The 23,740-nt window shown below is 45.0% G+C and overlaps 1 protein-coding gene across 2 annotated transcripts in view; it reads right to left on the reverse strand.

The window, feature by feature from the left end:
- The window catches only part of radx (RPA1 related single stranded DNA binding protein), a 95,516-nt gene that overhangs the window by 33,955 nt on the left and 37,821 nt on the right, over positions 1 to 23,740 (reverse strand). For both annotated transcript variants that reach the window (XR_005944070.1, XM_041196289.1), the window contains exon 12: positions 18,924 to 18,998. Coding sequence is in view for 1 of the 2 variants with exons in the window: in XM_041196289.1 (XP_041052223.1) it covers positions 18,924 to 18,998 (75 nt within the window). In the remaining variant the exon portion in view is untranslated. The remainder of the gene's footprint in view (positions 1 to 18,923; positions 18,999 to 23,740) is intronic.

A 23,740-nucleotide genomic window follows, 5' to 3' on the forward strand; every position in this document is an offset into this window, starting at 1 on the left:
TTATCTACAAGATGCACTGCAAAAACTCACCAACGCTCCTTAGGCAGCACCTTCCAAACACAAGGCCACTACCATCTAGAAAGTTGAGGGCAGCAGATACATGGGAACACCAACACCTGGAAGTTCCCCTCCAAGCCATTCATCATCCTGACTTGGAAATATATCGACATTCCTTCATTGTCACTGGGTCTAAATCCCGGAACTCCCTCCTTGTGGGTGTACATACACCACATGGAATGCAGCGGTTCGAGAAGGCAGCTCAGCACCGCTTTCTCAAGGGCAATTAGGGATGGGCAATAAATGCTGGCCCAGCCAGCGACACCCATATCCCGTAAATGAATAATCATCAAAAAAGATTTTGTCTATTTTCATTACATGTTTCCATGCTTTTAACTTGATTACTTGCCTGATATATGAATTTTTTGATGTAGGTCACACTACCATTCAGCTTTTGGGCTGCAGACATGTTTATTGAATAAAACACCTTTATTATTGTGAAGCATTGGCAACAAAATGAGATGCAAGTCCCACACTTTGGTCCTGCTTTATCACAAGCACTTACATTTTGAACACTCCCTTTTTTAATGCACTGTAAATGTTTTGATCATAAAGGTCATCAGATAAAAGTAAAGCAAATATTTATTCCATGCATAAAGTGCACAAATCAATCTAGTCAAAAGAAATCAGGTTGCTTGCAAAGAAAGGACAGGGAATTATTAGCTAAAGGCTTTAGTGTTCGGTTTACCAATTCTTTCTTAATAGTTCTCGAGGAATTGAGTGACATGGGCAAGCACATTATTTATTGCCCAGGCTGAGCTGAGCTGGGAGTACTAAAAGTCAATCGCATAAAACATTGTGCACACTGGAAATCTGACATAAGAACAGAAACTGCTGGAATGGCACTCTGCAGGTTAGGCAGCAGCTGTGGAGAGAGACAGACAGGTTAGCAGCCTGAAACATTAACCCTGTTTTAATTCCCACACGGATGCTGCCTGATCTGCTGGGTATTATCCAGCATCTGCTGATTTTGTTTCACAGAGTGGGATAGGAACATGATTTCTTGGTTGAACAGACTATTCTACCTGTGCTAGTGAACATTTTGTGAGAATTATAGCCATTTGCCCCTCCGCAGCATCACTCTATCTTTCAAGAACATTAGAACAAGCTAAAAAGGCCAGGACATTAAGAAGAGCAAATTGCATTTATATAGTGGCTTCAAGGTTGTAAAACATTCCAAGATACTTAACACGAGTGAATCAATCAAAATTTAACATATGATGATGCTAGAACTTGGTCAAAGAGTTAGGTTTTAAGGAGAATCTGAAAGGAGAAAGAGAGACAGAGGGATGGATATGTTTAGTGGGGCAGGTGGGGAGTCCCTAAGCTCAGAGTTTAGGCAACTGAAGGCATGGCCACCAATCATGGAGTGATTAAAATTAAGATTGCTTAAGAGGCCAGAATTGGAGGAGTACAGATATCTTGGAGAGTTGCAATACTAGAGGAGATCACAGAGCAAAGGAGGGTCCATGAAAGGATTTAAAAAAAAGGATGAAAATTTTACAATAGCCGAAGGTGCTGCCTAAGGAGCGTTGGTGAGTTTTTGCAGTGCATCTTGTAGATAATACACACCACTGAAGCTCATTCCTGGTGTTTTAAGTATTGCAGTGAAGCTTACTGGAAAACAGCAAGCATTTTATATTACATCTGATCAAGATTACCAATTTTGCTGTCTTCCTATTACAGTGTTCCACTGTTCCTTTAGGAATTCATTGTTCTGCCTCAACCACTCTTCCTCTACTGTCCTTTTCAGTTGCTGCTCACTCTCCCTCAAATCTGTCCAAAGGTTGCCTGAGGGGATTTAAAATTTAGACATGCGCAATCCCTTTAAATACTTTTTATACTAGCCACGCATTTATCAAGGAACAAGGCCTGTGTAGCTTAGCTTAGCGGGAACATCACCCGTGGCCTTTTGCTCTGCTGTCCTGAAAGTAATGCATCAGGTTTTACTCTCTTTTAATCCAGAGAAGGATCATACGTCTCTGACAAGTATTCTTTGAGAATTCTCCCCACCTGCTTTTGATTTTACAACATCTCATTTACGAGTAATTGGATAAGCTAAAAGGCAATGAGTCAATAAACTGGGGAAATGCAAAGCATTGCCAAATGCCATCTAATTTCCTTGTGTACACAATATAGGCTGGCATCAAGAGGATCCTGAAACGATGGCTTCATACAGCCAACGGTAAGCCAGACGTAAATCAGGGAGGACACATTCTGCGTGGTTGCAAGGAAGGGCCTGTCTTCAGTAACGCTTTCAGATGCCAGTATCAGACGAAAGATCTAAATTCAGCCCGAGTTGGCGGGTCAATGCTCATCAGGCTACAGCGAACTGCTGTTACCATAAGACCATATGACATAGGAGCAGAAATTAAGCCATGCGGCCCATTTGGTCTGACCGCCATTCAATCATGGCTGATAAGTTTCTCAACCCAATCTCCCGCCTTCTCCCCGTAACCTTTGATCCCCTTACCAATCAACAGCCTATCTATCTCGATGTTAAATACACTCAATAAACTGGCCTCCACATCCTACTGTGGCAATGAATTCCATAGATTCACCAATCTCTGGCTGAAACGTTTCTCCGCATCTCTGTTCTAAAAGGTCTTCCCTTTACTTTGAGGCTGTGCCCTCGGGTCTTAGTCCCTCCTACTAATGGAAACATCTTCCCCGTGTCCACTCTATCCAGGCCTTCAAGTATTCTGTAAGTTTCAATCAGAGCCCCCCTCATCTCCCAGTCAATTCTAGCCAGCTCCTCCCTCATACCTCTATAGTTGCCTCTATTCAACTGTAATACCATTACATCTGATTCCAGGTTTTTCCACTCAAATTGCAAGGTAAATTCTATCATATTCCTCCTAAGGGTTCCGTCACCTTAAGCTCCCTTATCAAATCTGCCTCATTACACATCACTAAATCTAGAATTGCCTGTTCCCTAGTGGGCTCCACCACAAGCTGCTTCAAAAAGCCATCGGGTAGATATTCCACAAATTCCTTTTCTTGGGATCCACTACCAACCTGATTTTCCCAGTCTACCTGAATATTGAAATCCCCTGTGATCACTGTAACCTTGCCTTTCTTAAACAGCTTTTCCATCTCCTGGTGTATCTTGTGCCGCACATCCTGACTACTGTTCGGAGGCATGTACATAACTCCCATTTTGATATTTTTTACCTTTGCGGTTCCTCAGCTCTACCCACACAGATTCTACATCATCTGACCCTACATCATTTCTTGCTATCGATTTAATTTCATTTCTTACTAACAAAGCGACCCCACACCCTCTGCCAACCTGCCTATCTTTTCGATAGGATGTATATCCTTGGAGATTTAGCTCCCAGTCCTGATCCCCTTGCAGCCATGTCTCTGTGAGCCCACCACATCATACCTGCCAATTTCAATCTGTGCCACAAGCTCATGGACCTTATTTTGTATACTGCGTGCATTCAGATACAACACCTTCAGTCCTGTATTTCCCGTCCCCTTTCTTGGTTTGGTTCCTTTATCTGATGTGCTTGAAGTTAGATTCCTAGCCCTTACCAAACACTCTGTCCTATTTTGTGTTCTGGAGACTTAAATAGCCTCTCCTGGGCTCTCCTTTCTTTTCAGTTTTTTCATTATTTTCCATAAAGCTGAATCCACCGCCCCCCCGACACGCTAACCTGCTGCTTTGTTTCCGAACAAAAAATATAGAGCACCATTCACATCCTCAGGACATCCCAAAGCACATTATAGCCAAGGAGGCACCTTTCAAGTGTAGTCACTCTCATACTGTAGGTAAATGTAGCAGTTAATTTGTGCCCAGCTAAGGTCCCACAAACAGTAATGAGATAAATGACTTGAAAATGTTTTCTTTTCGACCTACCCGATTGAGGGCTAAATGTGAGCCCGGAGACCAGGTGAACTCCCCTGGTCTTCTTCTATGCCCACGAGTGAGCTGACATTATAATGCCTCACACAGAGGATGGCACCCATGAGAGCACAGCACCCCCTCAGTGCTGCGCTGAGGTGCTCAAATCTCTACAGCGGGGTTTCAATCCACAACTTTCTGACTCAGAGGGGAGGGAGTTACCATTTAGTCAAAGCACCTTAAGGACACAGTGAATGACCTTACATTCAACCCCAGTCATGGTGGAGACATCAGACCCAGACCATTCATCAGACCATGTAAGTTATAGGGTTATAAATAAAATTCGGACCTGTTGGTAGATAAAATTACCAAGAAATAAATGCTATTAAATTTATCTCTGAATTCAAAAGACATTCAAACAGGAACTCCAACAAATATTAGAACATTCAAAACAAAAACAGAATTACCTGGAAAAACTCAGCAGGCCTGGCAGCATCGGCGGAGAAGAAAAGAGTTGACGTTTCGAGTCCTCATGACCCTTCGACAGAACTTGAGTTCGAGTCCCGGAAAGAGCTGAAATATAAACTGGTTTAAGGTGTGTGTGTGGGGGGCGGAGAGATAGAGAGACAGAGAGGTGGAGTGGGGGGTTGTGGTTGTAGGGACAAACAAGCAGTGATAGAAGCAGATCATCAAAAGATGTCAACGACAATAGTACAATAGAACACATAGGTGTTAAGGTTAAAGTTGGTGATATTATCTAAACGAATGTGCTAATTAAGAATGGATGGTAGCGCACTCAAGGTATAGCTCTAGTGGGGTTTTTTTAATAATGGAAATAGGTGGGAAAAGGAAAATCTTTATAATTTATTGGAAAAAAAAAGGAAGGGGGAAACAGAAAGGGGGTGGGGATGGGGGAGGGAGCTCACGACCTAAAGTTGTTGAATTCAATATTCAGTCCGGAAGGCTGTAAAGTCCCTAGTCGGAAGATGAGGTGTTGTTCCTCCAGTTTGCGTTGGGCTTCACTGGAACAATGCAGCAAGCCAAGGACAGACATGTGGGCAAGAGAGCAGGGTGGAGTGTTAAAATGGCAAGCGACAGGGAGGTTTGGGTCATTCTTGCGGACAGACCGCAGGTGTCCTGCATAGCGGTCGCCCAGTTTACGTTTGGTCTCTCCAATGTAGAGGAGACCACATTGGGAGCAACGAATGAAGTAGACTAAGTTGGGGGAAATGCAAGTGAAATGCTGCTTCACTTGAAAGGAGTGTTTGGGTCCTTGGACGGTGAGGAGAGAGGAAGTGAAGGGGCAGGTGTTGCATCTTTTGTGTGGGCATGGGGTTGTGCCATAGGAGGGGGTTGAGGAGTAGGGGGTGATGGAGGAGTGGACCAGGGTGTCCCGGAGGGAGCGATCCCTACGGAATGCCGATAAGGGGGGTGAAGGGAAGATGTGTTTGGTGGTGGCATCATGCTGGAGTTGGCGGAAATGGCGGAGGATGATCCTTTGAATGCGGAGGCTGGTGGGGTGATAAGTGAGGACAAGGGGGACCCTATCATGTTTCTGGCAGGGAGGAGAAGGCGTAAGGGCTGATGCGCGGGAGATGGGCCGGACACGGTTGAGGGCCCTGTCAACGACCGTGGGTGGAAAACCTCGGTTAAGGAAGAAGGAGGACATGTCAGAGGAACTGTTTTTGAATGTAGCATCATCGGAACAGATGCGACGGAGGCGAAGGAACCGAGAGAATGGGATGGAGTCCTTACAGGAAGCGGGGTGTGAGGAGCTGTAGTCAAGATAGCTGTGGGAGTCGGTGGGTTTGTAATGAATATTGGTGGACAGTCTATCACCAGAGATTGAGACAGAGAGGTCAAGGAAGAGAAGGGAAGTGTCAGAGATGGACCACGTGAAAATGATGGAGGGGTGGAGATTGGAAGCAAAATTAATAAATTTTTCCAAGTCCTGACGAGAGCATGAAGCGGCACCGAAGTAATCATCGATGTACCGGAGAAAGAGTTGTGGAAGGGGGCCGGAGTAGGACTGCAACAAGGAATGTTCCACATATCCCATAAAGAGACAGGCATAGCTGGGGCCCATGCGGGTACCCATAGCCACACCTTTTATTTGGAGGAAGTGAGAGGAGTTGAAAGAGAAATAGTTCAGCGTGAGAACAAGTTCAGCCAGACGGAGGAGAGTAGTGGTGGATGGGGATTGTTCGGGCCTCTGTTCGAGGAAGAAGCTAAGGGCCCTCAGACCATCCTGGTGGGGGATGGAGGTGTAGAGGGATTGGACGTCCATGGTGAAGAGGAAGCGGATGGGGCCAGGGAACTGGAAATTGTTGATGTGACGTAAGGTGTCAGAGGAATCACGGATGTAGGTGGGAAGGGACTGGACAAGGGGAGAGAGAAGGGAGTCAAGATAACGAGAAATGAGTTCTGTGGGGCAGGAGCAAGCTGAGACGATCGGTCTACCGGGGCAGTTCTGTTTGTGGATTTTGGGTAGGAGATAGAAGCGGGCCGTCCGAGGTTGGGCGACTATCAAGTTGGAAGCTGTGGGAGGGAGATCCCCAGAGGAGATGAGGTCAGTGACAGTCCTGGAAACAGTGGCTTGATGTTCAGTGGTGGGGTCATGGTCCAGGGAGAGGTAGGAGGAAGTGTCTGCGAGTTGACGCTCAGCCTCCGCGAGGTAGAGGTCAGTGCGCCAGACAACAACAGCACCACCCTTGTCAGCGGGTTTGATGACAATGTCAGGGTTGGACCTGAGAGAATGGAGTGCAGTAAGTTCAGAGAGAGACAGGTTAGAATGGGTGAGAGGAGCAGAGAAATTGAGATGACTAATGTCGCGCCGACAGTTCTCAATGAAAAGATCGAGAGAAGGTAAGAATCCAGAGGGAGGGGTCCAGGTGGAGGGAGAATATTGGAGATGGGTAAAAGGATCCGTTGAACTGGGAGAGGACTCCTGCCCAAAGAAGTGAGCCCGGAGACGAAGACGGCGGAAGAAGAGTTCAGTATCATGCCGAGCCCGAAATTCATTGAGGTGAGGGCGTAAGGGTATGAAACTAAGTCCTTTGCTGAGCACTGAACATTCAGCCTCGGAGAGGGGAAGGTCAGGGGGTATAGTGAATACACGGCTGGGGTTGGGACTGGAAGAAAGGGTGGGGACGGAGGGACAGGCAGGGGTGGAGGGTCCTAGATGGGTGTTGGTGTCGATGAGTTGTTGGAGCTTGCGTTCCTTAGCACTTGAGAGAAAGAGAAAAAGTTTCTTGTTGAGGCGTCGGATGAGCAGAAGGATAAAATGAAACTGGGGGCACGCGCAGCTTTGAAAAAGGGTACGGCGGTGCTGCTGGAGGGAGAGGTCGAGTGTGTTCATATGGCGGCGCATGGCACTGAGAGTGGATTTCAGAATGTGACGGGAACAGCAGTCCGAGAAACGTTTTATGTCCCGGAGATACCTGTAATCCTGGGTGGGTTCGAAACATGAGGGGTGGAATTTCAGTTGAAATCCACGTGGGGTAAGTCGGAGACGGAGACAGTCACTGAGAAAGGAGATATGGCTGTGAAAGCGGGTTTTAGTAAACACCTTGTCAAACACTAGGAGGGAAATGGAAAGCAATGAAGGTGAACAAGGCAACAGAGAGATACGGAAATCTTGTCGCAGAGAGGAACAGAACTTCTTCAAGGAGGTAGGCATTTCTTGAAGAGCAGTGGCAGTCAATTAAACACAGAGATAAAAACAAAAAAACTGCAGATGCTGGAAATCCAAAACAAAAACAGAATTACCTGGAAAAACTCAGCAGGTCTGGCAGCATCGGCGGAGAAGAAAAGAGTTGACGTTCAACTTGCCTTGCTCAACGTGGGACAGCTGTGGCCTATAAATGCGCTTCACAGGATCTGTTCATATTGAAAAAGGCCCTTCCAACCTCTTCTCCATCCTTTCAGATTACCAATTCTGCTGTCTTCCTACTACAGTGTTCCACTGTTCCTTTCGGAATTCATTGTTCTGCCTCAACCACTCTTCCCCTACTGTCCTTTCCAGTTGCTGCTCACTCTCTCTGAAATCTGTCCGAAGTTTGCCTGAAGCTGTTTAAAATTTAGACGTGCACAATCCCTTTAATATTTTTTATACCAGCCGCGCATTTATCAAGGAACAAGGCCTGTGTAGCTTAGCTTAGCAGGAACATCACCCGTGGCCTTTTGCTCTGTCCTGAAAGTAATGCATCAGGTTTTACTTTCTTTTATCCCAGAGAAGTATCATATGTCTCTGACAAGTATTCTTTGAGAATTCTCCCCACCTGCTTTTGATTTTACAACATCTCATTTACGAGTAATTGGATAAGCTAAATGGCAATGAGTCAATAAACTGGGGAAATGCAAAGCGTTGCCACATGCCATCTAATTTTCTCTTGTACACAATATAGGCTGGCATCAACAGGATCCTGAAACGATGGCTTCATACAGCCAACGGTAAGCCAGACGTAAAGCAGGGAGGACGCATTCAGCGTGGTTGCAAGGAAGGGCCTGTCTTCAGTAACGCTTTCAGATGCCAGTATCAGACGAAAGATCTAAATTCAGCCCGAGTTGGCAGGTCAATGCTCATCAGGCCACAGCGAACTGCTGTTACCATAAGACCATATGACATAGGAGCAGAAATTAAGCCATTCGGCCCATCAAGTCCGCTTCGCCATTCAATTATGGCTGATAAGTTTCTCAACCCAATCTCCCGCCTTCTCCCCGTAACCTTTGATCCCCTTACCAATCAAGAACCTATCTATCTTGGTCTTAAATACACTCAATGAACTGGCCTCCACAGCCCACTGTGGCAATGAATTCCATAGATTCACCAATCTTTGGCTGAAGAAGTTTCTCCTCATCTCTGTTCTAAAAGGTCTTCCCTTTACTTTGAGGCTGTGCCCTCGGGTCTTAGTCTCTCCTACTAATGGAAACATCTTCCCCAAGTCCACTCTATCCAGGCCTTTCAGTATTCTGTAAGTTTCAATCAGATGCCCCCTCATCCTTCTAAACTCCATCGACTATAGACCCTGAGTCCTCAAACGTTCCTCATATGTTAAGCCTTTCATTCCTGGGATCATTCTCGTGAACCTCCTCTGGACCCTCTCCAGGGCCAGCATATCTTTCCTGAGATACAGGGCCCAAAATTGCTCACAATATTCTAAATGTGGTCTGACCAGAACCTTATAAAGCCTCAGCAGCACATCCCTGCTTTTATATTCTAGTCCTCTCGAAATAAATGCCAACATTGCATTTGCCTTCCTAACTACTGACTCAACCTGCAAGTTAACCTTAAGAGAATCCTGGACTAGGACTCCCAAATCCCTTTGCACTCCAGATTTCTGAATTCTCTCCCCATTTAGAAAATAGTCAATGCCTCAATTCTACCTACCAAAGTGCATGACCTCACACTTCTCCACATTGTATTCCATCTGCCACTTCTTTGCCCATTCTCCTAACCTGTCCAAATCCTTCTGCAGCCTCCCCGCCTCCTCAATACTACCTGTCTTTCCACCTATCTTTGTATCATCTGCAAACTTAGCCAGGATGCTCTCAGTTCCTTCATCTAGATCATTAATGTATAAAGTGAAAAGTTGTGGTCCCAACACTGACCCCTGCAGAACTCCACTAGTCACCGGCCGCCATCCTGAGAAGGACCGCCTTTTCCATACTCTCTGCCTCCTTCCAGACAGCTAATCTTCTATCCATGCTGGTACCTTGCCTCTAACACCATGGGCTCTTATCTTACTGAGCAGCCTCCTGTGCGGCACCTTGTCAAAGGCTTTCTGGAAGTCCAAGTAGATAACATCCATTGGCTCTCCTTTGTCTAACCTACTCATTGCCTCCTCAAAGAATTCAACAGATTTGTCAGGCATGACCTCTCCTTGATGAAACCATGCTGACTTTGCCCTATTTTACCATGCACTTCCAAGTATTCTGAAATCTCATCCTTAATAATGGACTCTAAGATCTTACCAACGACTGAGGTCAGGCTAATCGGCCTGTAATTTCCCGTCTTTTGCCTCACTCCCTTCTTAAACAGGGATGTTACATTAGCGATTTTCCAGTCCTCTGGGACCCTCCCTACTCCAGTGATTCCTGAAAGATCGCCACTAACGCCTCCACTATCTCTTCAGTTATCTCCTTCAGAACTCTGGGGTGTAATCCATCTGGTCCAGGTAATTTATCCACCTTCAGACCTTTCAGTTTTCCTAGCACCTTTTCCTTGGTAATGGCCACCATACTCACCTCTGCCCCCCCGACTCTCTTGTACTTTGGGGATGTCACTCATGTCTTCCACTGTGAAGACTGACACAAAGTACCTATTCAGTTCCTTCGCCATTTCTTTGTTCCCCACTACTACTTCTCCAGCGTCATTTTCCAGCGGCCCAATGTCCACTTTTGCCTCTCTCTTACCCTTTATATATCTAAAAAACTCTTGCAATCTTCTATTATATTACTGGCTGGTTTACCCTCATATTTAATCTTCTCCCTCCTTATTTCTTTTTTATTTGTCCTCTGTTGGTCTTTGTAGGCTTCCCAATCCCCTGGATTCCCACTGCTCTTCACCGCATTGTATGCTTTCTCTTTAGCTTTTATGCTGTCCCTGACTTCCCTTGTCAGCCAATGGTTGCCTCGTCCTTCCTTTAGTATGCTTCTTCTTCCTAGGGATGAATTTTTGTTGTGTCTCCCAAATTACTCCCAGAAACTCCTGCCATTGCTGTTCCACTGTCTTTCCTGCTAGGCTCATCTCCCAGTCAATTCTGGCCAGCTCCTCCCTCATGCATCTGTAGTTGCCTTTATTCAACTGTAATACCGTTACATCTGATTCCAGGTTTTTCCTCTCAAATTGCAAGGTAAAATCTATCATATTATGGTCACTTCCTCCTAACGGTTCCTTCACCTTAAGCTCCCTTATCAAATTCTGCCTCATTACACATTACTAAATCTAGAATTGCCTGTACCCTAGTGGGCTCCACCACAAGCTGCTTCAAAAAGCCATCGCGTAGACATTCCACAAATTCCTTTTCTTGGGATCCACTACCAACCTGATTTTCCCAGTCTACCTGAATATTGAAATCCCCCGTGATCACTGTAACCTTGCCTTTCTGACACACCTTTTCCAACTCCAGGTGTATCTTGTGCCACACATCCTGACTACTGTTCGGAGGCCTGTACATAACTCCCATTTTGATATTTTTTTACCTTTGCGGTTCCTCAACTCTACCCACACAGATTCTACATCATCTGACCCTACATCATTTCTTGCTATCGATTTAATTTCATTTCTTACTAACAAAGCAACCCCACCCCCTCTGCCAACCTGCCTATCTTTTCGATAGGATGTATATCCTTGGAGATTTAGCTCCCAGTCCTGATCCCCTTGCAGCCATGTCTCTATGATGCCCACCACATCATACCTGCCAATTTCAATCTGTGCCATAAGCTTATGGACTTTATTTTGTATACTGCGTGCATTCAGATAGAACACTTTCAGTCCTGTATTTCCCGTCCCCTTTCTCGGTGTCATTCCTTTAACTGATGTGCTTGAAGTTAGATTCCTAGCCCTATCCAAACACTCTGTCCTATTTGGTATTCTAGAGACTTAATTAGCCTCTCCTGGGCTCTCCTTTCTTTTCAGTTTTTTCATTATTTTCCATAAAGTTGAATCCACCGCCCCCCCGACACGCTAACCTGCTGCTTTGTTTCCGAACAAAAAATATAGAGCACCATTCACATCCTCAGGACATCCCAAAGCACATTATAGCCAAGGAGGCACCTTTCAAGTGTAGTCACTCTCATACTGTAGGTAAATGTAGCAGTTAATTTGTGCCCAGCTAAGGTCCCACAAACAGTAATGAGATAAATGACTTGAAAATGTTTTCTTTTCGACCTACCCGATTGAGGGCTAAATGCGAGCCCGGAGACCAGGTGAACTCCCCTGGTCTTCTTCTATGCCCACGAGTGAGCTGACATTATAATGCCTCACACAGAGGATGGCACCCATGAGAGCACAGCACCCCCTCAGTGCTGCGCTGAGGTGCTCAAATCTCTACAGCGGGGTTTCAATCCACAACTTTCTGACTCAGAGTGGAGGGAGTTACCATTTAGTCAAAGCACCTTAAGGACACAGTGAATGACCTTACATTCAACCCCAGTCATGGTGGAGACATCAGACCCAGACCATTCATCAGACCATGTAAGTTATAGGATTATAAATAAAATTCTGACCTGTTGATAGATGAAATTACCAAGAAATAAATGCTACTAAATTTGTCTCCGAATTCAAAAGACATTTAAACAGGAACTCCAACAAATATTAGAACATTACAACCTGCCTTGCTCAACGTGGGACAGCTGTGGCCTATAGGTGCACGTCACAGGATCTGTTCATATTCTCGCTGGAGCCTGTGGCTAAGTTCCCTTCCTAAAGGGAATTTAATGTTCCTCTCTTAGTCGCAAAAATAGTTTGAAAAAGGCCCTTCCAACCTCTTCTCCATCCTTTCAGATGACCAATTCTGCTGTCTTCCTACTACAGTCTTCCACTGTTTCTTTCAGAATTCATTGTTCTGCCTCAACCACTCTTCCCCTACTGTCCTTTCCAGTTGCTGCGCACTCTCCCTGAAATCTGTCTGAATTTTGCCTGAAGCTGTTTAAAATTTAGACGTGCGCAATCCCTTTAATATTTTTTATACCAGCCACGCATTTATCAAGGAACAAGGCCTGTGTAGCTTAGCTTAGCGGGAACATCACCCGTGGCCTTTTGCTCTGTCCTGAAAGTAATGCATCAGGTTTTACTTTCTTTTATCCCAGAGAAGTATCATATGTCTCTGACAAGTATTCTTTGAGAATTCTCCCCACCTGCTTTTGATTTTATAACATCTCATTTACGAGTAATTGGATAAGCTAAAAGGCAATGAGTCAATAAACTGGGGAAATGCAAAGCGTTGCCAAATGCCATCTAATTTTCTCTTGTACACAATATAGGCTGGCATCAACAGGATCCTGAAACGATGGCTTCATACAGCCAACGGTAAGCCAGACGTAAATCAGGGAGGACGCATTCAGTGTGGTTGCAAGGAAGGGCCTGTCTTCAGTAACGCTTTCAGATGCCAGTATCAGACGAAAGATCTAAATACAGCCCGAGTTGGTGGGTCAATGCTCAGGTTACAGCGAACTGCTGTTACAAGCACAAACAACAAATACAGAGCACCATTCACATCCTCAGGGCATCCCAAAGCACGCTATAGCCAAGGAGGCACTTTTCAAGTGTAGTCACTCTCACTGCAGGAAAATGTAGCAGTTAATTTGTGCCCAGCTAAGGTCCCACAAACAGCAATGAGATAAATGACTTGAAAATGTTTTCTTTTCGACATGCTGGTTGAGGGCTAAATGTGAGCCCGGAGACCAGGTGATCTCCCCTGGTCTTCTTCTATGCCCACGAGTGAGCTGACATTATAATGCCTCACACAGAGGATGGCACCCATGACAGTGCAGCACCCCCTCAGTGCTGCGCTGATGTGCACGAATCTCTACAGCGGGGTTTCAATCCACAACTTTCTGACTCAGAGTGGAGGGAGTTACCATTTAGTCAAAGCACCTTAAGGACACAGTGAATGACCTTACATTCAACCCCAGTCATGGTGGAGACATCAGACCCAGACCATTCATCAGACCATGTAAGTTATAGGGTTATAAATAAAATTCTGACCTGTTGATAGATAAAATTACCAAGAAATAAATGCTACTAAATTTATCTCTGAATTCAAAATACATTCAAACAGGAACTCCAACAAATATTAGAACATTCAACTTGCCTTGCTCAACGTGGGACAGCTGTGGCCTATAAATGCGCTTCACAGGATCTGTTCATATTCTCGCTGGAGCCTGTGGCTAAGTTCCCTTCCTAAAGGGAATTTAATGTTCCTCTCTTAGTCGCAAAAATAGTTTGAAAAAGGCCCTTCCAACCTTTTCTCCATCCTTTCAGATTACCAATTCTGCTGTCTTCCTACTAAAGTGTTCCACTGTTTCTTTCGGAATTCATTGTTCTGCCTCAACCACTCTTCCCCTACTGTCCTTTCCAGTTGCTGCTCACTCTCCCTGAAATCTGTCCGAAGGTTGCCTGAAGGGGTTTAAAATTAGACGTGTGCAATCCCTTTAATTTTTTTTATACCAGCCGCGCATTTATCAAGGAACAAGGCCTGTGTAGCTTAGCTTAGCGGGAACATCACCCGTGGCCTTTTGCTCTGCTGTCCTGAAAGTAATGCATCAGGTTTTACTCTCTTTTAATCCAGAGAAGTATCATATGTCTCTGACAATTCTCCCCACCTGCTTTTGATTTTACAACATCTCATTTACGAGTAATTGGATAAGCTAAAAGGCAATGAGTCAATAAACTGGGGAAATGCAAAGCGTTGCCACATACCATCTAATTTCCTCTTGTGCACAATATAGGCTGGCATCAACAGGATCCTGAAACGAGGGCTTCATATAGCCAACGGTAAGCCAGACGTAAATCAGGGAGGACACATTCAGCGTGGTTGCAAGGAAGGGCCTGTCTTCAGTAACGCTTTCAGATGCCAGTATCAGAAGAAAGCTCTAAATGGATGTCTTACTGCAGCTGTACAGGTCCTTGGTGAGACCACACCTGGAGTATTGTGTGCAGTTTTGATCTCCTTACCTAAGAAAGGATATACTTTCCATAGAGGGAATGAAGCACAGGCTCACCAGACTAATTCCTGGAGAGGCAGGATTGTCGTACAAGGAGAGATTGGGCCGACTAGGCCTTTGTTCACTGGAGTTTAGAAGAATGAGAGGGGGTCTCATAGAAATATGTAAAATTCTGACGGGGATGGACAAGACTGGATGCAGGGATGATGTTTCCTCTGGCTGGGGTGGTGGAGGGGCCTAGAACAAGGACCCCACAGTCTCAGGATAGGGGGATTTAGGACTGAGATGAGGGGAAACTTCTTCGCTCAGAGGGTGGTGAACCTGTGGAATTCTTTACCACAAAGACTATGGAGGCCAAGTCACTGAATATATTTAAGAAGGAAATAGATAGATTTCTGGACTCTAAAGGCGTCAAGGGGTACGGGGAGAGTGCAGGAGAATGGTGTTGAGACGGAGGATCAGCCATAATCATATTGAATGGCGGAGCAGGCTCGAAGTGCGGGATGACCTGTTACTGCTCCTCTTTTCTATGTTTTCTATGTTGAGTACAGCCATTGTTCTGTAGGCCAGTATCTATGCAGCCACTGTGCACTTAGCGAGAACTCAGCAGGGGGCGGCTCATCGGTTAATTTATTTTTGGGGTAGTGTTGGCTGAGGAAGAATGTAGGCTCTTCTTCAAAGAGGCTGGGATTCTTAACATCCACTGGAGCTAATGCAACGAGCAGCTGGGGGTCTTAGTCGAGCATTTCAAGTGAACGACACCACCTCCAATTACACTGCACTCCCTCAGTACCACAGTGGCTGTCAGCACAGATTATATGCCCAATTAATCACGACAACATTGCCTGTAATGGGAGTTGGGTCCAGATGTCAGACAGCCTGTGGTGACAGGATTCTCACAATTTTAATCTCATCAATCTTTGCATTCATTTTCTCTGGCCTGACAAATACATCAAGTTAGCTCAATATCCATTTTTTTTTTACTGAAGCCGCTTCACCCGTGCTTTTTTTGCACTTGTCAAAGCAATGTCTGGGTAACGAATAACGTGAGTTACCATTATATTCGATTCCATACGGGTAGTGACTGTATTACTGGACTCGTCACCCACAGCCGTAGACTAATAAAACACATCCCTCCAATCGTGGCAGTTTGAGAGTGTGAATTCTGTTTCAAAAATTCTGGAAATTAAAAGCTGATATCAGCATAAAACTTATCAAATTGCTGTTAAAAACTCATTTGGTTCACTATGTCCCTCAGGGAAGGTAATTTCTGTCCTTACCCGTTCTGGTCAGTAAGTGACTCCAGATCCACAGCAATGTGGTTGGCTCTTGCTTGCCCTCTGAAATGGCCTAGCAGGGCAATAATAATAGCACAAGCTTTCTTTTTAAATGTATAAAGATTTAAAGGGATTTTTGGTGCATTTACAGCAACTAGTTGAATTTTCCACCTTCTTTCATCATTTATAAGTCTCTGAAGGTTGCTTAACTCAAATCAAAATTAGCTTGATTTCAAAGCTGTGACAAAGTGAATTTAACATTCTCCCTGGTTTTGTAACTGGGCAAGTCTGGTTGGGTGCCTGCAAAGATAAAAATCCTCCAATCCTATCCTGAACTGCTGGGCAAATGTGAAAGTCACCCGGGTAGAGAGGACTATTAAGACTCCAAAGACGGAAGCAACTGTACCACACTCTTCCTCTCGGGATCATTCCTCACAATGAATTAATCATTAAAAGTGTAATGACTGCCGTTTTGGGCTGAACTCCAACACATGCTTAAACATGTCGATCTTGCTACAAGTCCCATTTGCAAAGCTTTCAGTGGGACAAACGTTCTCTGCCAATCGACAAGAGCGACTGATCATAATTTTAAAAAGTGCGCAGAAAGGTTGCCTGTCCAAACTTGTCCAGGATCCGAGAGCAATGTCTCGATTTCGGGAACGAGTGGGTTCTCTTACGAGGATAGCTTGGACAGGCTGGGCTTGTTTCCACTGGCGTTTAGAAGAGTGAGGGGTGACTTGATGGAAGTATGTAAGATCCTGAACGGCCTTGACAAGGTGGACGTGAAGAGGATGTTTCCTCCGGTGGACGAGTCCAGAACTAGGGGGCATTGTTTTAAAATTAGGGGTCACCCTTATAGGGCAGAGATGAGGAGAAATTTTTTCTCACAGAGGGTTGTGTGACTTGCATCTCTCTGCCTCCGAAGGTGTCGGAGGCAGAATCACTGAATATTTTTAAGGTGGAGGTAGATTCTTGTTAGGCAAGGGAATCAAAGGTTATCGGAGGTAGATGGGAATGTCAAACTCGAAACACAAACAGATCAGCCATGATCTTATTGAGTGGCAGAACAAGCTCGAGGGGCCGAATGGCCTACTTTTGCTCCTATTTCCTATGTCCGTATGTTCATCTGCTTGCACAAGGATTCACGAAGTAAGCACCAACCTTGAATTTTACTCTGGGAATGATAAAAAGCAAATTTGGGGTAGACAAGGAGCTCTGAGGCCTGAGTGTGCTTAATTGTGACCGTTCTTTGTGACCGTGGGTTATAATTTTTCAACGACTCTGACAGAGCAGCCATTCGTATTTTGCACAAGACACTTGTGATGTGTATGGAAAATGCCAGTTTGCTTATCCCAGACCATTTGGAGAACAGCGTTTGGAGAGATTGCTAGAAATGATCCGAACAAGTCCAGGGCATTAAACTGGACCCAGTAAGATCTGAGGCCCTTGTTTACCAATAACAGGCAAAGCCTACGTCAAATTGTTTGCTGTCTTTTCTGGTGTTACCCAGCAGTTTCAGTGTCAGCAATTACATAGAAATTAAAGCACAGAACAAGGCTGTTCAGACTTCTGGGTGAGGTGCTGTTGACTTTCTCTTACAGTGAGTGGAAGGACAATGCTGAGTATGTGGATTCACGAGGGAGCGGTTCTGGATCTTGCCACGAGCAAAGTCAGCTGTGGTGTTTCCTACATTCCAACACTGAGTGCAGTCTGTTAACTATGAAGTCCTGAGATTGTGAATCAGAATTGCCGACAGTTTAGAAGATTGGGCCTTTGTCACCAAGTCAAAACTGCAGACACATCCAACTCTTTTACCTGGACTTTTGCTGGGTTGAGGGGGACTGAACGAGCAACCTCAGGATTGTGAATTCAAACATCTTTGTGGCAAGGTGGGACATTCAATTCAATAAAGCTGACTCATTTATGGGCAAGCACCAAGATAAAATCAGGGTGAAAACTACAGATTGTCAATAAAAACCCAACCAGATCGTTAACAGGGAAGGGAACCTGTCATCCCTTATCCTGTCTGGCCACAAGTGACTCCAGCACACTGTGTCATAAGAAATTGGGATCTTGAATAAACAGATATCTTCTGCATAATATAACACCGTCTAAAGAGCTGTCTAAAACGGCAACAATTTTTAAACGGTCTGTGGAAACAGGCAAGTCACTTAGTTCATGTTGTCATTCCTCAGTTAAGATGGCGTCTTCTGTACCCCCTTATCTATGCAATTGTTTAAAAAGGACCAGGATATGAGCCTCAGCAAGATGTAAACTTAAAAGCTGACCTTGAGCAGGGTGATGCACAAGGGGGGCTTGTAACCACCCTGACGTTTTGAGTACCTGTCCTATATCCATTGGTCAGAATAGTTAAGATAGATGATTGACACTGGGTAAGCTACCAGTCCCCCAAAAAGGATATATAGATTGGTGTCATATTGGTGAGGGGCTGAGGTGCTGGTGAGGTGGCAAGGCTCATTGGGCTGCTGCCTTCTTCAGATGGAAGACGATACCAGAGGAGGAGGAGGGAGATCAAGAGATTGAGGGATGTTTCCTAAAACTTCAACTCAAAAGTAGAATGCAGCTATCACAAGCTGTTACCGGTCGTATACCTTCTTATCTGTCTAATTAGTTAATGTATCATATCTTCAAGTTACATACGAATAGTCGACTGCCTGGTTAGGTATCAGTGGTCCCAAACCCATAAATCTTACAATGTGGTAGACGACAAAACAGCTGAGCCCTCTACCCAGTTGTACAAGCAATCACTACACAGAAAAAAGCACAATGCCACCTTCTCAGGCAAACTAGGGATAGGCATCACTTTCACAGCATGGCCCACATTCCAAGTTTGAAATAAAGAAACCGCTTTGGTCATCAGCCATGGTTGAAATGAATGACAGAAGATGCTCCAGGGGCTGAATGGCCCACCCCTGTTCCCATGAAAGATAGGATTTGCATTTCTGCAATGCCTATCACAATTGCTCAGCACTTCACCCACAACGAATGCCTTTGAAGTGCGTGTGTCATTATATTGGCTCCTGATTCTGATCTACAATCAGTCTACAAACCTCTTCAGGGCCCTCTGTCTGTTTGTCTGCTTCTTCCTCTTCAGCACGCCCATCTGTGGATCCGCCAACTTCTTCCTTGAGTCAATGGATGACAAAAGAACATTAGTTTGCCTGACCCCTAAAAGCAGTCGTGTGCGATAAAACTGGAGGGAGGTCAAGCCACAAATGGCCATGGTTTGCAAACATAACTGAGTGGTTTGTGCATTTGCCATTTGCTACAGTAAATCTTTTGCAAATTTCTCAATGGATACCTACGTCTGAAAAAAGACAGAAGTGTCAGCATTCAATTCCATGGTCAGTATGACAGATGGCTTCATAATGCTCATAATGGTACAGGGGGTAGCAGATACCCATTGAACTTTGTTGCTTTTTAAGGCAATAAATCACATCATTTTACCAACAATTTATAATTTACTAAATTTTATTTTTGCTCCTCTTAACTTATGCATTGAAAAGGATTTCCACACAGTCAGCTAAAATTAGTTTGAAATAACTGAGATACATGACTAGAACTTGGCCCGTAAGACTGAAGTCACAATGCGGCCATGTCTGAGTGGGTAGCATTCTTGCCTTTGAATCAGAAAATTGTGGGCACAAGTTCCACTCCAGAGATCTGAGCATAAAATCTCAGCTGATATTGCCCATGCAGTATTGAGAGACTGCTGCATTGTTGGAGGTGTCGTGTCTCAGATGAGACATTCAAATGAGGACTCGTCTTTTTGGAAGGAGAGAAGGCCAATCGTTACCTCTCTACCAACATGGAATGATTAGGGCCTGAATAGGGGTTAATTACTTTGAAGCTTAACTAGTGGTGAGTCAAGTCAGCTCTATTTAAGAAAGTGACTATCTGGAAGCAGGCTACAGTGTGCTTGCACAGGAGCAGTAGAGCGAGCACATCCTGAGTAGGGCACAGCCAGAGTGGGTATTCAGAATCTGGTGCAAAGCAGGAATTCGGTGCATAGGGGACGAGGTGTTCTTTGCATTTTTTCCTTGCTATCCAACTTCTTAAATATTCAGAGCGTACTGCAATGGTAGAGACAACAAGGGAAAGGAATCACTGGTAAGTAGTGGGTAAGGTATTTACTACTTTAATCGCTTATAGTTTAAGGTCTTTTTGTGGTTTACAGTTTGTATACCCTGCAGTAACTAGGATCAGGAAAGAAGGGCCCTTGAGTAATTGACTTAAAAGGTTTAATTTAAAGGGATAAGTCATGGCAGGAGAGCTCAAAGCCGTGGTGTGATCCTCGTGCTCCATGTGGGAAGCCGGGAACATTTCCAGTGCCCGGGACCAGCATGTGTGCAGGAAGCGTGTCCAGCTGCAGCTCCTGGAAGCTCAGGTCTCAGAGCTGGAACGGCGGCTGGGGACACTATGGAGCATCTGTGAGTCTGAGAGCATCATAGATAGCATGTTTAGAGAAGTGGTCACACCGCAGATGAAAGGACTCGAGGAAGGAAGGGAATGGGTGACCACCAGACAGTCCAAGAAAAACAGGCAGGCAGTTCAGGAGTCCCCTGGGGTCCCGCTCGCAAATCGGTATTCCGTTTTGGAGGCTGGTGAGGGTGCTGGTTCCGCCAGGGAGTGCGGACAGAGCCAAGCTTCTGGCACCAAAAGCAGCCTGTCTGTACAGGAGCAGGGGGGAAAGAGAGGAAGAGCAATAGTAATAGGGGATTCTATAGTCAGGGGAACAGATAGGCGCTGTGGCCATCAACGTGACTCCAGGATGATATGTTGCCTCCCTGGTGCCAGGGTCCGGGATGTCACTGAACAGCTGCAGGGCATCCTGAAGGGGGAGGGTGATAAGGCAGAGGTCATGGTACACGTTGGTACCAATGACATAAGTAGAAAGAGGGATGAGGTCTTGCATCAAGAATTCAGGGAGTTAGGTAGTAGACTAAAAAGCAAGACCTCTCGGGTTGTAATCTTTGGATTACTCCCAGTGCCACATGCTAGCGAGCTCAGAATAGCAGGAGAATAGCACTGATGAATACACGGCTTAAGAGTTGGTGCAGGAGGGAGGGTTTTAGATTCCTGGATCAATGGGGCTGTTTCTGGGGAAGGTGGGACCTGTACAAGCAGGTCTACATCTGAACCAGAGTGGGGCTAACGTCCTTGTGGGCATGTTTGCTAGTGCTGTTGGGAGGAATTTAAGCTAATTTGGCAGGGGGAAGGAACACAGAATGTTAGCAGAATAGGGACACATCATAATACAGGAAAACAATCAAGTCAGAGGGAGTACCGCTGTCTTTAACTTCAGAGGAGTAAGGCAAGGCTTGATGGCCTCTACTTTAATGCCAGGGGTATTACAGGTAAAACGGACGAGTTAAGGGTGAGAATTGACATGTGGACTTGTGATACAGTAGCCATCACTGAGACATGGTTGAGGGAAGGGCAGGATTGGCAACTCAACATTCGGGGATATAGAATCTTCAGGCAAGAGAGGGGAGGGGGTAAAAGAGGAGGAGGCATTGCATTATTAGTTAAGGAGTCCGTTACTGCAGTAAGGAGAGATGGTATCTTGGAGGGGGCATCAAATGAAGCTTTGTGGGTAGAGCTTAGGAATAAAAAAGAGGCAACCACATTATTAGGTGTTTATTATCGACCCCCAGATAGTCAGCAGGAAATTGAGGAACAAATATGTGCACAATTTGTGGAGGTGTGTAAAAACAATAACAATAGGGTAATTATATTAGGTGATTTCAATTTTCCCAATATTAATTGGGATAGACATAGTGCTAAGGGCTTGGATGGAGTGGATTTCTTGAAATGTGTACAGGAGAACTTTTTAGGTCAATATGTAGAGGGTCCAACAAGGGACAGTGCTTTGCTGGACCTAATTCTGGGGAACGAAGCCAGACAGGTGGCTGAGGTGGTGGTGGGGGAGCATTTTAGTGACAGCGACCACAACATGGTACAGTTTAAGCTTGTTACGGACAAAGAAATCGATAAGTTGAAAAAAAATGTTTTGGATTGGGGGAGAGTGGATTTTAGTAAAATAAGGCAGGATCTGGCCAAGGTAAAAACAAAAAAACTGCGGATGCTGGAAGTCCAAAACAAAAACAGAATTACCTGGAAAAACTCAGCAGGTCTGGCAGCATCGGCGGAGAAGAAAAGAGTTGACGTTTCGAGTCCTCATGACCCTTCGACAGAACTTGAGTTCGAGTCCAGGAAAGAGCTGAAATATAAGCTGGTTTAAGGTGTGTGTGTGGGGGGCGGAGAGATAGAGAGACAGAGAGGTGGAGGGGGTTGGTGTGGTTGTAGGGACAAACAAGCAGTGATAGAAGCAGATCATCAAAAGATGTCAACCACAATAGTACAATAGAACACATAGGTGTTAAAGTTAAAGTTGGTGATATTATCTAAACGAATGTGCAAATTAAGAATGGATGGTAGGGCACTCAAGGTATAGCTCTAGTGGGTTTTTTTTTATTTATTTTTTTTTATTTTTTTTTTATATTTTTTTTTTATATAATGGAAATAGGTGGGAAAAGGAAAATCTTTATAATTTATTGGGAAAAAAAAGAGGAAGGGGGAAACAGAAAGGGGGTGGGGATGGGGGAGGGAGCTCACGACCTAAAGTTGTTGAATTCAATATTCAGTCCGGAAGGCTGTAAAGTCCCTAGTCGGAAGATGAGGTGTTGTTCCTCTGGGAACAGCTACTTGTGGGGAAATCTACAGAGGAGCAGTGGGGGGTGTTCAAAAAAGAAATGGGGAGGGTACAGGCTCAACATGTTCCTTCTAGGGTGATAGGAAGGAGTAACAAGCCCAGAGAACCATGGATGACCAGAGATATTCAGGATACGATGAGAAGGAAAAGAGAGGCTTTTAGCAGGTACAAAGAAAGCAAATCAGCAGAGGCATTAGTGGAGCACAGAAATTGCAGGGTGGAGCTTAAGAAAGCAATTAGGAGAGCAAAGAGGGAATATGAGAAAGCTCTGGCTGCTAAAGTAGGGAAAAATCCCAAGATATTCTATAAGTATATCAATGGGAAGAGGATAACCAGGGAAAGAGTAGGGCCCATTCGGGACCAAGGGACAATCTATGGGTGGAGCCAGATGACATCGCTAGAGTGTTGAATGAATTCTTCACATCCATCTTCACCCAAGAGAATGAGGATGAAGGTATCAAACTCGGGGAGAGTGACTGCGAGGTTCTTAAGCAAATTGATACAGGGAGTGATAAGGTATTGGAGCTATCGGCAGGCTTAAAAGTGGACAAATCTCCAGGTCTGGATGATGTGTCCCAGACTGCTGAGGGAGGCAAAGGAGGAGATCGCAGGGGCTCTGACCCAAATTTTTAATTCCTCTCTGGCAACGGGGGAGGTGCCAGAGGATTGGCCAACAGCTAATGTGGTTCCGCTATTTAAGAAGGGTTGTAGAGATAAGCCAGGGAACTACAGGCCACTGAGTCTCACGTCAGTGGTAGGCAAACTATTGGAGAAAATTCTGAAGGAAAGAATCTATCTCCACTTGGAGAGGCAAGGTCTGATCAGGGATAATCAGCATGGCTTTGTCAGAGGGAGGTCATGCCAAACAAGTTTGATTGAATTTTTTGAGGTGACCAAGTGTGTAGATGAGGGTAGTGCAGTTGATGTAGTTTATATGGATTTCAGCAAAGCCTTTGACAAGGTCCCACATGGGAGACTTATAAAGAAGACAAAGGCACATGGGTTACAGGGTAATTTGATAAGGTGGATTCAAAATTGGCTTAGTTGTAGGAGGCAGAAGGTGATGACAGAAGGATGCTTTAGTGACTGGAAGCCAGTGTCCAGTGGTGTACCACAGGGATCTGTGCTCGGTCCCTTATTAGTTGTCATTTA

The sequence above is a fragment of the Carcharodon carcharias genome, chromosome 9 (assembly GCF_017639515.1).
Source record: "Carcharodon carcharias isolate sCarCar2 chromosome 9, sCarCar2.pri, whole genome shotgun sequence".
Lineage (NCBI taxonomy): Eukaryota > Metazoa > Chordata > Chondrichthyes > Lamniformes > Lamnidae > Carcharodon > Carcharodon carcharias.